The 13,253-nt window shown below is 33.1% G+C and overlaps 1 protein-coding gene and 2 pseudogenes across 1 annotated transcript; 2 read left to right on the top strand and 1 right to left on the bottom strand.

Moving 5' to 3' along the window:
• The first annotated feature begins 1,734 nt into the window (after positions 1–1,734).
• Positions 1,735–4,386, top strand: LOC143595592 (tetraspanin-10-like). Its single transcript, XM_077074572.1, has 11 exons — positions 1,735–1,799; positions 2,801–2,913; positions 3,061–3,115; positions 3,214–3,269; positions 3,379–3,426; positions 3,508–3,556; positions 3,651–3,734; positions 3,816–3,883; positions 3,983–4,108; positions 4,172–4,247; positions 4,321–4,386. The coding sequence occupies exons 1-11, from the start codon at positions 1,746–1,748 to the stop codon at positions 4,384–4,386; spliced, it is 795 nt and encodes a 264-aa protein (XP_076930687.1). The 5' UTR covers positions 1,735–1,745.
• A 5,085-nt stretch (positions 4,387–9,471) lies between these two features.
• On the top strand, positions 9,472–11,081 carry LOC143595593 (putative phospholipid hydroperoxide glutathione peroxidase; annotated as a pseudogene).
• Positions 11,082–11,278: 197 nt separating this feature from the next.
• Positions 11,279–11,857, bottom strand: LOC143595586 (kiwellin-1-like; annotated as a pseudogene).
• Positions 11,858–13,253: the final 1,396 nt, after the last annotated feature.

The following is a 13,253-nucleotide window of genomic DNA, read 5'->3' on the forward strand; positions in this document are numbered from 1 at the left end:
TATATTTTATACTAGGTTAGGTACCCGTGTAGAACACGGGTTAAAATAAATAAATTTATTTAAATTATAACACAATGTGAAATATAAAAAAATATGTTCAAAAGAAATAAAGATATAATATATAACATTACATAATATAGAAATAAAAAGCTGTTAAAAATTCGTAAATCTCTAAATATTTTTTTTGTGTACAATATTTGTAATTTTAAACGCCTTACCAAAATTATTAGTTTTACTTTGTTTTTGCGTTCAACTTTAGATAATGAAATACATAATTTATCATGCGCTAAAACAGGTTGTCTCAAAAACAAATCAACCATCTATAGTGATTAGTGATTGGCCTTAACTTTTATTAATCTTCATTGCAAAACAAACATAAATTAAAATTTTCCTTATTTGAAATATGAAATTTAAAATTAATTATTTTATCTATATCAACGTGAAAATTCGTTATTTATAAAAACAAAATATTAATAACTAATACGATATATTTATACAATAGAAAATAATATATTTATGTTGGTATTAAAATTTTAAACCAGGAAATAATTATTAAAAAAAGAAAATAATATATTAAAAAGAAAATAAAAGATAAAATATAAACTATTAATAAGAAAAAGAAATATATTCAATATGAGAGAGAGATGTGAAAATTTTGTAAGGATCAGTCATGTGTAATGTCATATGGCATTGAGAAACCCGTGTAGAACACGGGTTAGAATAAATAAATTTATTTAAATAATAACACAATGTGAAATACAAAAATATGTTCGAAAGATATAAAGATATACTATATTGTAGAATAAATTACACATTACACAACATAGAAATAAAATGTTGTTGAAAATTCATAAATCTCTAAATAATTTTGTATACAATATTTGTAATTTTATTTATATCTTTAAACTCCATTTCAAAATTAGTAGTTTCACTTTGTTTTGCTTTCAACTTTGATAATGAAACACATAGCTTACTATGTGTTAAAACAGTTTGTCTCAAAAACAAATCAACCATTAAATGATTGGTCTTAGCTTTTATTAATCTTTATTGCAAATCAAACATAAAGTAAAAATTTCCTTTTTTAAATTTTGAAATTAATTATTTTATCTAAATTAACATGATAAATCGTTACTTATAAAAATTTAATGTTAATAACTAATGCAATATATTTATATAAAACTAAATAATATACTTATGTTGGTATTAAAATTTTTAAATCAAAAAATAAATATTAAAAAGAAAAAATTCTAGATTAAAAAGAGAAAATGTTAGACATAAAACTATTAATAAAAAAGAAAAATACATTTAATAAAAGAGACATGTGAGAAAATTTTGTAAAATGTATCCTGTGTGATGTCATGTGGTATTTATAAACTTTTATTTATTATACCGGATAGATTTAGATTTAATCTTTAACATCGCCACTTTCTGTTTGTGCACCATTGTCTGTTACTCATTAACAAGAACTTGTCACTTTTCAAGCTTCCATTAGCGTAAAAAGCCGTAAATCATGTCAATGTTGTCAATTCCCCAAAATACCCTCAAAGTTTTAGTCTCTATCCAATACAATACAATACAATACAATACAATACAATACAATACAATACAATACCCATCATCATCATCTTATTATGTTGCTTTGCCGCCTCCTTTTTTCAAAGTGCAAGTCACCTTACAAAAAATATTGAATTTTGATTATTTGATTGTATTGATTCAAGGGTTTTTTAATTTTTTTCTGGGAGAAAATGAGCACAGGAGTTAGCACGTTTGTGATCAGATGGATTAATTTTGTTACTATGGTATGTTTTTTAGATGCACTCTAGGTGTTTGTTGAAATGCTTGTTTATGCTAAGTTTTTGTAGTTTGTTAACGAACCGAACGTTTGGAGAACTGTTCTACGGGAAGTTCGTTTATGTCCTTTTGATTAACTAAATGTAAGAACATGAACAGAGGCCATGTTTGTTGAACTATGCTCGTGAACGTTCGATAAGGTTTTCGTTTACGTTTGTTCTTTAAAGGTTTTAATATTTTTAAGGACTTTTCTAATCTTAATCATATCATATAGATTTAAAACCGAATATTCAGAGAACTGTTCAGCGGGAAGTTCGTTTATGTTCGTTCGTTTAATTAATGAACGAACCTGAACAGGAAATTTCGTTAGATTAGCTAAATGAACGAACATGAACAGAGGCCATGTTTGTTCAATTGTGTTCGTGCACGTTTGATAAGGTGTTCGTTTGCGTCCGTTTATGTTTGTTCTTTAAAGGTTTTAATATTTTTTAATGATTTTTCTAATCTTATCATATATATTTAAGCATAATTATTGTTTATTAACTATAAAGCAAAAAGATATATGAGTATTATGTGATTAATTTATATGTAAAATTAATGATGAATATGGATGTTAAAAACACACCAGCACAAACTTGGTAGCCAGACAGAATCGTCAACACTTATCGTTCTCGGTTAGTTAAATCAGATAAATCATTTTATGTGTTCATTCGTGTTTGTTCGTTTGTGTTCCTGAACCATTTCCAAACAACTTCATTTATTTAATGAATGGGCACAGGCAACAAAATTCCGTTGGGTTAGGTGTTCGTGAACGTTCACTTGTCCGATAAAAGCTTAACGAACGAACGAACATGAACAAGGCCTTGTTCGGTTCTGTTAAGTTCTTTTAGATCCCTATGTACTACCTTTATTTCTAGCTGTTGGGGTTCTTTTGGCTCAAGTTCTTCGATTTTTGAAGCTTGACCGTTTATGATATTGCAAATATGTACCATAGTTTTTTAATGTGTAGTTTGTGGCTGTGGGCGTGATCGTGTTTGGCGTGTGGATTAGCATTCATCATGATGGTTGTAGAAAATCACTCACTCTTCCGGTTTTGGTTCTTGGTGCTCTCATATTCGTGATGTAAGATATCAACTGTTTTCTTCATTTTATTGATATAATTTCCTAATGAGAAACAGTTTGACTTTTAGCCCAATATACAAATTTTCATTATTCAGCAATATCTATAAGTACCTCTTTTGTTATTGTGGTTTGTGTTCCGAGTTTCAGATCAATCATCGGGTTTTTAGGGGCGCTAAAGAACAACTCTATCTTGTTATGGATGGTATGGTCATGTTTGGTGGTTCTTTTGGGAATATTAATTTTCTTTTTGTTTTTACAGTTTTTATTGTCACTGATACTAAAAGTTTATATATCTTGCAGTATTTGATCATACTGTGCTTGATTTTGTTAGGAATCCTTGTTTTTACTGTATTGGCGTAAGTATATTATGCATTTTCAGAGATTGAGAAAAAAAAATTTAGATGTTATCTAGATTTGTAGCATACAGTATACACTAAATCATTCATTTCTCATGTTCTGTTGCAGTTTTATTATAACCAACAATGCCTCCGGTCATAATGTTGCGGGGTTGAGGTGAGATCTAAGGTGCTATTTATTCCGCCGTTGTATTAGTTCTTTAACGACTTTAAAATTCATTGTCTTGTTTGTTGTCAGATTCAAGGAGTATCATCTTCAAGATTACAATAAATGGTTTCTAAAAGAAGTAAGCATCCATTTCAAGTTTAGTTCCCAGCATGAAATCTTGAAAATTTACCTACTAAATAAACTTTTTCTCAATTTCATAATTCGGGTCACAGTTGAATAGCACTCATAATTGGAAGCACCTTCAAAGTTGTCTTGTTAAAGCTGATGATTGTAATAACCTATCGAAAAAATACAAGGTCGGTTAATTTCACCCTCCCCTTTCGGTTCTAATTAATTGATTCATTTAAAGAATGTGACTAATAACATGTTTTATGCAGACTCTCAAACAATACAAATCAGCAAAACTGACACCGATTGAAGCCGGTTGTTGCAGACCACCGTCTCAGTAGGTTTCTAAAATCTTTTTCGTTTATTTTGGTCTCATCCACCTGACTCGTTACATATAAAACATGATATAAATTCAAACTCAAATTTAATGTTTTAGGTGCGGTTATCCTGCTGTGAATGCCTCTTACTATGACTTGAGCTTCCATCCACTTAGTCCCGTTAAGGACTGCAAACTTTACAAGAACTCAAAAGCAGTAAAATGCTACAACTGTGACTCCTGCAAGTAAGCTTTTTTTCTCCATTATTATTTGCAGTCTATGATTTTGATATTGTATCGGCTTTACAGGGCTGCAGTAGCAGAGTACATGAAAACCGAATGGCACGTGGTTGCAATCTTTAATGTGGTTTTGTTCGTTGTCTTGGTAAGTCCTTTATCATAAAGCGTCGAACTTTCAGTGAGACTTGAAAAAGGTTTTAAACGTTGGTGTTTTACAGTCTATAATCTACTTCGTGGGATGCTGCGCTAGACGGAATGCTGCAAGTAGCCGTTCAAAATTTTAAAACAGACTCAAATTCTATAGTTTTCTAGTTAGGTGGTGATTACTATAATCTGATCTGGAAATAAGAACAATGTTAAAATATTACATATTCATGGATTTGGTTGGTTTTTGACATTTACTTCAAATCAATCTTTTTCTTATAGTTTTTAAATAGGTCAGTCTTAATGGGTCAAGTCGGGTTGGGGCAACTCCGGAACACATCGACTATTTTCTGTCAATCTTTCTTTAAAATCAAAACTTCATTCATAAAATATCCATGTAAATCAAATTTTAATACAAACTTATGCAAATTACAAATGCTTAAAGAAAACAACTCTAATGCTTAGCACGCGAATAATGATTGTCATTCGTGTTCCTCTTTCCATTGAAAACCGCAAGTGCTTTTCTTACCGGGGTTGCAAAGGAGCCCTCTTGTCGCCTTGCCGGTATGATGAGTAAATATATCATTTGCAGCAAACGAACACGAACCTGTGCAGCTCACAAATTTGCATTCCACCTGACGCAACTGACCGTAAGCCCATTTGCAGAATAACATTTTGCATTGCATAATCGCCAGTAACACACGCAACACTAGATTCAGAAAGTGATCTCAACATCCGACTTTGCTCACTACTATCATCATCCACATAAGATGATGCATTCAAATCATAACTATTTATACATAACATGGCAGGTGAGATGACTAGCAACTAGAGTTGTGCTTGAAACTGAAAAAAAAAAATGATTTAAAATTGAAAAAACCAAACCGATAAAAGCAAACCAAAATAAAAACCGACAGTTTGGTTTCATGTTTTTGTAAAAACCGATTTTTCGATTCGGTTTTGTATGTAATTGAAACCGAAAAAAACCAAAGGGAACTTATAAATTTTCAAATTTTATTTTGAAACTTAAGTAATTTATAATAACTTAATATATAGTTTAACCCAAATGTATAATAATCAAATAAATTTAAACCATTAACTAACAAAACAGTTTAGAGTTTAGACTTCAGTTAACTATTTTTGGCAAAAACCTTTTTTTGACCCAAATTTTCAAACCCAAATAACAAAACTTAAACCGAGCCAAAGCCAACTAAAAACCGAAACCAAACAGCTTTATAAAAACTCAAAAATTGAAATTTCAGTTTGTGGTTCTGTATTAGCTCAGAACCAACCTGACGCAACCCATGCACACCCACTAGGGATGAGCGTTTTCGGTATGGGTACTGATTGGTACCGGTATTCGGTACCGATTTGGTACCGTCGGTACTGAATCGGTACCAAGTTTTGAGTTTTCGGTATCGATACGGTACCGGTATTTCCCGAATTTTTCACGAAATACCGGTACCGTACCCGTACCGAACCGAGCATTTCGGTACCGGTACCAACAATTTCCGAATTTCGGGATCGGTACCTGTACCATCCCAATCTCATCCCTACACCCTACTAAAAACTAGGAGTGTGCACGAAACCAAAAAAACCAATCCGAAACCCAAAAAATAAAAATAAAAATAAAAAATGCCCAAAACAAGACTGGCGGTTTCAATTGTTGATTTTGTAAAAACAGAAGTTACGATTCGGTTTTAATTTTGCATGCAAGAAAGACTTATTGAATTTCAAGTTCTTTTTCTACTTTAAGTAATTTATAAGAATATAATACATATGTAACTCGAATATTTATGCCCGAATTCACTATTTTGAGCTAAAAATCATTTTTTCAGCACAAATATTTCAAGCTCAAACTGAACCAAAGTTTCTATTTTTGGTTCGGTTTTAGCCTAAAACCGACCAAAACTAAACTATGCACCACGGCGACAGCAATGCCCTCATCAGATTTTTGAGGCTGTGGGGATTGTTGTCTGACGATGTTGCTCCAGTTTGCCGTTGGTGTTACTTGTTGGCTTCTCCATGGGTTTTGGTTGTGAGTTAGATACTGAATACTGATTAATTAACATGCCACTTTCATCCTTAAACTATTTGAATGTTTGTTTATTTGACACTAATCAACAAGACATTTAACAACTTATTTTAGACCCTAGACGACCTGAACCCGACAAAAAAAAAAGTATAAAATAAAAAGGTTTAGTTTGCTGACATGACCTTTTTTTCTTAAACAACTTAAGCCAAACAAGACCCGTGTAACGGGTCAACGTGAACATGACTTGTTTAAAAGTGACTTGACTTGTTAACATGTTTAAAAATGTCAAAGAAGTTAGTATTTTTATTTTATTGATGAGAAGTGTTACATTTTAAAATTGCATACTTTGGTTTTTAATTTTTCATGTAACTATGTAACTTTAAAAGTAAAAGTAATTTTCTTAATTGCTTTTTATCTATTCTTTACTCCTAACACTTATAATTTATTAGTTATAACTGTATGTCTTTGTGGTTATTCTAATCATGAGCTAAATATGTAAACCCATGTTTATTAATTATGAATAAAAGATAAATATACAAAAAAGATTAGGAATATCAAAAATTACAAAATTGTTATATATGAATTAGAGTAATTACTTGTTTAAATTGTTACTAAGTCAGTAGGTATTACTCGTACTCGTAATTAAACGTAAATTGGGTCGACCCCAAAAAACAACTCAAGCTCGACACTAATTTAAATGGGTTAACATGACACAACTAAATATGTTGGTCAATTAGGATTGAAAACTCTTAACACGCAGCCTAAAACTTATCGACCTCGTCAACAAAACACGATTAATACCCCTAGTAGAAACCATTCGAGCTAAGTTGACTGGTTTAATCAGGTTAAGAGGGAACCTTTCTGGTCTACGATTTGAAAAACGAATCATGTAACCAAAGCCGGCTATGAGCATGGCCGGGTGGTCGACGAACCCCGGACCAAATTTTTATTTTTTAATTATATATATGGGAGGGTTCCATTGAGAACCAAAGTTTTCTAGAAAACTAGTTTAATCAATCTTGACCATTTATTTGTTAGATCGATGGTTAAGATTCACAATGGTAATTGAGTAATTAAATGAACAATAAAGAAGATTAATTAAAAGGATTAGGGGCATATTAGGTAATCTAAATGTTAATACTATCCTAAAAATTCTCACATACTCTTTCATTACTTTTTTATTTTCTTATTCTCTCTTCGCTCTATATCTGTAGATAGGAAAAATGGACATGGATATTCAATTGCCGTCAAACAAAATGTGAAACAAAAGAAAACTCGGAAAATCAAAAGTGCAACGAATTGATAAAACATGTGAAATAAAAAGAAAAGTTGGAAAATCAAAAGTAAAAAGCAAGGAATTGATAAAAATTTTCAAAAAAGAAAAACAATTTCCAACTTCTATGTTTCAAATTTTGAGTAGTTTAAAGCTTATCTATTATGTCCAACCAGTTTAATTTCATTTTATTTTTGTATTATTCAAATAATTAAAGTTTTATTATTATTATTATTATTATTATTATTTGACATTCATTTTAATAAAAGTTAGTCGTGGTTATTCATATTTGTAATAACATATTACACATGTGTTACTGAACCAAACTACACACATACACTCTAGTGTTCATATATGAGTACATATAAGTATTTTTGTATTTTTTATGTAGTGCTAAGATAGTAAGATGCAGATATGTATCTTAATAATATACATATATGTAAAACTAAATTACGCATTTACATATATGTAGCTCTAGTATTTTTGTATTTTCGAAGTAGTCATGAAAAGATATGTATATTAATCTTAATAATATATATATATATATGTAAAACAAAATTACGTACTTACATATATGTAAACTAACGTGTTGTTCATGCTTTTCTTATAATGAAGAGTTACGTATATGTAAATTAAACCGCTTCTTGCCTTCTTGGTGCAACTGTAGGATTGAATGCACATAACACCAACAAATAATCATATTGAATTTAAATGGAATAAGTAGGTAGTAAAATATAAATACAAATGCATATTAGAATTTGAAGGTCATAACAAATACGTAATACCAGGAAAAAAAATTCAAATACATCAAAAGCATTTGAACTTGATGGTTGATGAAAGAAAGTTAAAAGGTGAGAAGGAAACTAGTAACTCCCAAGACCATATTTGACCCGTTTTCTAGCCGCTTCAACTCCTGGGTCCCGATCTTCGCCTTCTATCGTTTTTTCCTGCGGTTTTCATATAGATCTGGGCGGCGGTGCGGAATTCGTCACCAAGCTTGGGTTGGTTTACCGGCGATGAACATCCCCTAGATTTATTCCTTTCAAGCAGATTGAAGATGGTTGCGGAGGTAGGAGATGAGAAGACTCAACCGTTGTGGAGATGGGTGGTTCACGGTCGCGGTGGCTAGGGTTTTGCCGCTGAATTATCAATCTCAGGCAGTTGGGCTCATTTCAAATATCTATGACGGTGATGTGTTGTTTTGGAGCTCATGGCAATGGTGGTTTTAGGTTTCTAGCTAATAGTTTCCGCCATGGTTGGTATTATAGAGATCTAATGCAAAATAATTATTCTTTTTATTTGTTGAGAGATTGTAGAATTTCTAAAATATGGATGACAAATTACATATAAGCCCTTTTATTAATTTAAAAATAAAAAATAAATAAAATTCTATGATTGGTTAATAGTACTTCTTAAAGTTTTTAAGTTAAAAAAGGGTATATACATATACACTTTTAATGGTTAAACCGAATTACTCAACTAGATTTAAGACTCAAATACTTTTTGTTTTTGATCTAAAAATCTTTTATAATTTTCGAAGACGGCTTATATTATATTTAATAATGTAATGGAGTCTCCACATTCTGATCACCATCTTGGCTCCCAACGTCACTACTGCCAGGTGTCACGACGTAAAAGTGCCACGTATCTAGCTCAATGTCCACATTCCACACACGCAAACAGTCACCAGTACGAGATTAAACACTCATCAACCGTACGAGATTTATCATTTGTTTATATAAATCAGAACCAAGCCCAATGTTGTGTCGTGTGTTCAACAAGCTTATTAGTCGAAGAATTCTAGTAGTTATCCTCCCGTACAAAACCCCTTCAAATTGTGGGTTAATTTCACCTGTTTCTTCAATTTCTCATCATTCAGGTTTATCAACACCACCTTGGTTTTCTACAACCAACAGAACCTTCGTATCAGCTACAAGATTGAATCAGTCCATGGCTCAATCGAAGCAATCGGTTTACGACTTCACCGTCAAGGTTTGTCTTCGTTTTAAGGCTTTCAAATGATCTCTATTGATCATTATTATTGGCGGGCCATTGATGATGTAACAAAATAAATCTTTGATTTAGATTCTAATTGTAATGTTAAATAATATGCTTGTTTACTTCCTTTATGTAACATAAAAGACGTAAATAAACCATATTATTTAACATTCACGAACACAGCATATTATTAAACATTATCGAACGAACATCTCATTCATTTAATCAAATGAAATATTATGTTCATGTCCGTTCAGTTCATTTGTTAAACAAACGGAATGAATGAACTTTCCACCGAACATTCGGTTCATTTACAGTCTAGTTGTAATTGGTGTGACATGTACCCTCAAAAGTGAAGATCTTCGAACGTGATCCTAGTATCTAGTAGTTTATAATGTGCTTTAAATAGTAATTTTGGTTGGTTTTATTTTAGGATGCAAAGGGCCAAGAAGTGGATCTTAGCCAGTACAGGGGAAAAGTGTTGTTAATTGTTAATGTTGCATCACAATGGTAAACTATATGTCCCAATTGGTTTACTTGTTAAATTATAAAATGAGCTCTTTTTTTTTAACTTTTAATTATATATATGTTACAGTGGGTTCACAAACTCTAATTATCCTAAGCTGACAACCTTGTACCTTTAAGGTCTGTCTTTCCAGTCACTGTTTAAATATTTGTTTCACTTTCTATAACTTTTAAAATCTTTTTAATTTTGTGATTTTATAGGTCTTGAGATTCTTGCATTCCCATCCAATCAGTTTAAAGGGCAAGAACCCGGAAGCAATGAAGAAATTCAAGAGTTTGCTTGTACTTGTTTTAAAGCCGAGTATCCCATCTTTGCTAAGGTTAGTGCTCTTAGGATCTCGGTTAAGATGAACATACAAGCAAACTGCTGAAAATAAACAAACACGATACAAGCATTTATTTGTGTGGTCGGGTCTAAGCTGACCTGCGTCAATGGGCTGCAACTATAAATTTATTATTTCATTATGCTCTTTCTTTTAACACTCGTGATAAGAAATTACAAAAGCATAAAACAGGCTTACATAAAAGAGAATAAGGGTTGGCCCACAAGCCTCCCTTGTCTTCGAACCCATGAAGTCAACAATTTTCTTGTCTTCGTTTAACCGAGCACAAACCCGAAAACGGGCCTCCACAAACCCAACAGCTGTTGTCCAAACTGTTTCATGGAACTGATCATATAGCGTTGACCGAGTTTGTTGACCCGTGTTTAATGCAGGTTGATGTAAATGGCAAAAACGCCGAACCCCTGTACGATTTCTTATGGTCAAGCAAAGGAGGGCTTCTTGGGGACAGCATTAAGTGGAACTTCACAAAGTTTTTGGATGATAAAGAAGGACGAGTCGTTGACCGTTATGCCTCAACCACCACTCTAAGCATAGAGGTGTGTTAGCATATATAACATAATCTTGTCAGCATTCTACACGTGCGAAACTCATCTTTTCCTGTTTGGTTTTGTTATTGACTTATTGCAGAAGGATATAAAGAAGCTGCTTGGTGTCGCTTAAGGGTTACGGTACTTGTGGTTTCTTGTTTGGTTTTCGAATTTTCGTGTTATGTTTCAAACTTTGAACTTTATATAAGAAGTTTTGTAGTAACAAAAGCAACCTTTTACATGTATGTCTTGTATTTTATCTTGTCAAATGTTTGGTAAACCACATTTATCGTTACAGAAATGAAACCGAGCCGAACATTATTACACCATGAAAGTTTAGTTAATCGGACCATGTAACCTTCATCCATCCCCAATCCTTTCTCGGGACTCCAAGAGCCTCCCAGACCGCATCTGATGCATCCACAATATCATTCCGACATGGTGGTTGATAAGCATGCTCGTCGTCGCACCCCATGGTCGAGTCACACTGGTCAACCACCTTAGCTTTAACGCTCTTCCCGTTACCATAAATCGTAATATCTTTTAAGACATCTTTTTCCGTTATTATACCAACCAGTAGATAACGCGACTACTTTAGTCTTATCTGAGTGAAACTTTTCGTCACATTGGGACGCCCAGCCACCCTCTCCACCATCTTCAAAGCTGTTTAGTGTTAGGATGGCTTTTGTTTTTCATGTCACGGGTGGTGAGCAGTGGTAGATATCGTAAAACTTCCCTTCTTTGCAGCATTCCGCCATGTTATGGTGGTTGCAGTGGTTTCCGGGTGGTTTTTTGCCCCTGAGGCGACCACTCGGGTTGCAAAACTTGTGCTTCGGTGGATGTACTAAGAAACACGACCAAAAGAAACATCGCAAGGGCTAGAATATGAGTGCTATTTGGTTTAGTCATGGTGGTTATGTTTCTAGCTTAACTAGTGGTTTGGATTTGGAGTTGGGAGCCATTAATGTGACATATTTATGGAGGTCTTGATTTACTAGAAATAAACTTAGTATCTTGTTTGACTTGGGGTATGGACCTATGGTCCATATGAAGTTAGGAACTGGTATATGATATATCAATGTTGATGCTTTTACATGGATGGTATAATATGGACTAAATTATTGGTATTTTATTTACAGTCCAATTTAAGCTTCACGATATTTAAAAATCTATAATATGGACTAAAGGGGTAGCAACGCAGTTTGTTGCTCGCTGTCTTCTGTTTCGATGTAATCAAAAACTTCAAAAACTTTATGTATATATTATAATTATAATATAATATATACCACTTGGACATCATTTTAGTGCAGTTTCACAGGCCATGTGGACACGTCAGGTACACAAGGCATGCCCCTTCAAGATGAAGTGGCGATGTTATAACAGACCGCCAACAACCTTCAGTGGTTGATAAATTCTTAGTTGTACCGCTAACTAAAAACTCTTTGTTTGAAAAACATTGAATTAAGTGTCATTTTGGTACCTGTGGTTTGACCAACTATGCAACTTTAATATTTATATTTTATCTTATGCAAATGACTACCCCAGTTTCAAAAAACTTGCATTTTTAGTACTTTTTTAACTCCGTCTATTTTATCAGTTAAGTCAAGAGTACTTTGGTAATTTTCTTAATTTTTTCTTTTTTTTTTCTAAAGTCATAACACAGTTACACAGTGGCCAATCTACACCTTCATTAACTTTCATCTTTGCTCTCTGCTTCAGTCTTTTCCGACTCCCACCAGCCACCACAATACACTGCTGCTGAGACGCCACCATCGCAAGGCACCGTCAACCATACCACATCTAGGCTCCGGCCCTCATCTAACGGCGTCCGTGTTATCTCCACAACCGTCGTTCGTGCCATCTCCATGACCATCGTCCGTCACCATAAGTTGTTTTTAATTCTCAAGATGTTTGTTTGAGAAGATTGTTTAGTTTGAAATAATGGGTTGTGTTTATCTTGAACAATTTGTTGTTAGTTTGTTGGATTGAAAAACTAGGGTTCTTGAGATGTAAGTTAGAAATAGGTTTTTGTTTTTTTTGTTGTGGTTTTATTTTTCTTTTTTTAGATTTTCGGATATCCGATTCGCTATCCGATTAGATATCCAAACTTCGGGTATCCGAAATTTCGGATTTGGATAGTAAAATTCACTATCCGAAAGGTCCGGATATCCGAAACTTCGGATATCCGGTTTTGAACACCCCTAGCCATCGTCATCGTCATCGCCGCTGCTGCTGCTACTAGCCGGAGATATGGCAGCAGCCATCGGCCTTCCTAACCTCCATCACTAGTGACCTTGGAAGAACG

This window comes from Bidens hawaiensis, unplaced genomic scaffold, assembly GCF_021521415.1.
Source record: "Bidens hawaiensis isolate Kalapana, Puna unplaced genomic scaffold, B.hawaiensis_p1.1 tig00045353_1, whole genome shotgun sequence".
Lineage (NCBI taxonomy): Eukaryota > Viridiplantae > Streptophyta > Magnoliopsida > Asterales > Asteraceae > Bidens > Bidens hawaiensis.

What these genes read in the sequence shown, in the direction of transcription:
- LOC143595592 (XM_077074572.1), top strand. Translation starts at nt 1,746, where the DNA reads ATGAGCACAGGAGTTAGCACGTTTGTGATCAGATGGATTAATTTTGTT. An exon ending in GGTGCTCTCATATTCGTGAT is followed by an intron (nt 2,914 to 3,060) that starts GTAAGATATCAA and finishes TCCGAGTTTCAG; the next exon opens with ATCAATCATCGGGTTTTTAG. An exon ending in TGGTTTTGTTCGTTGTCTTG is followed by an intron (nt 4,248 to 4,320) that starts GTAAGTCCTTTA and finishes GGTGTTTTACAG; the next exon opens with TCTATAATCTACTTCGTGGG.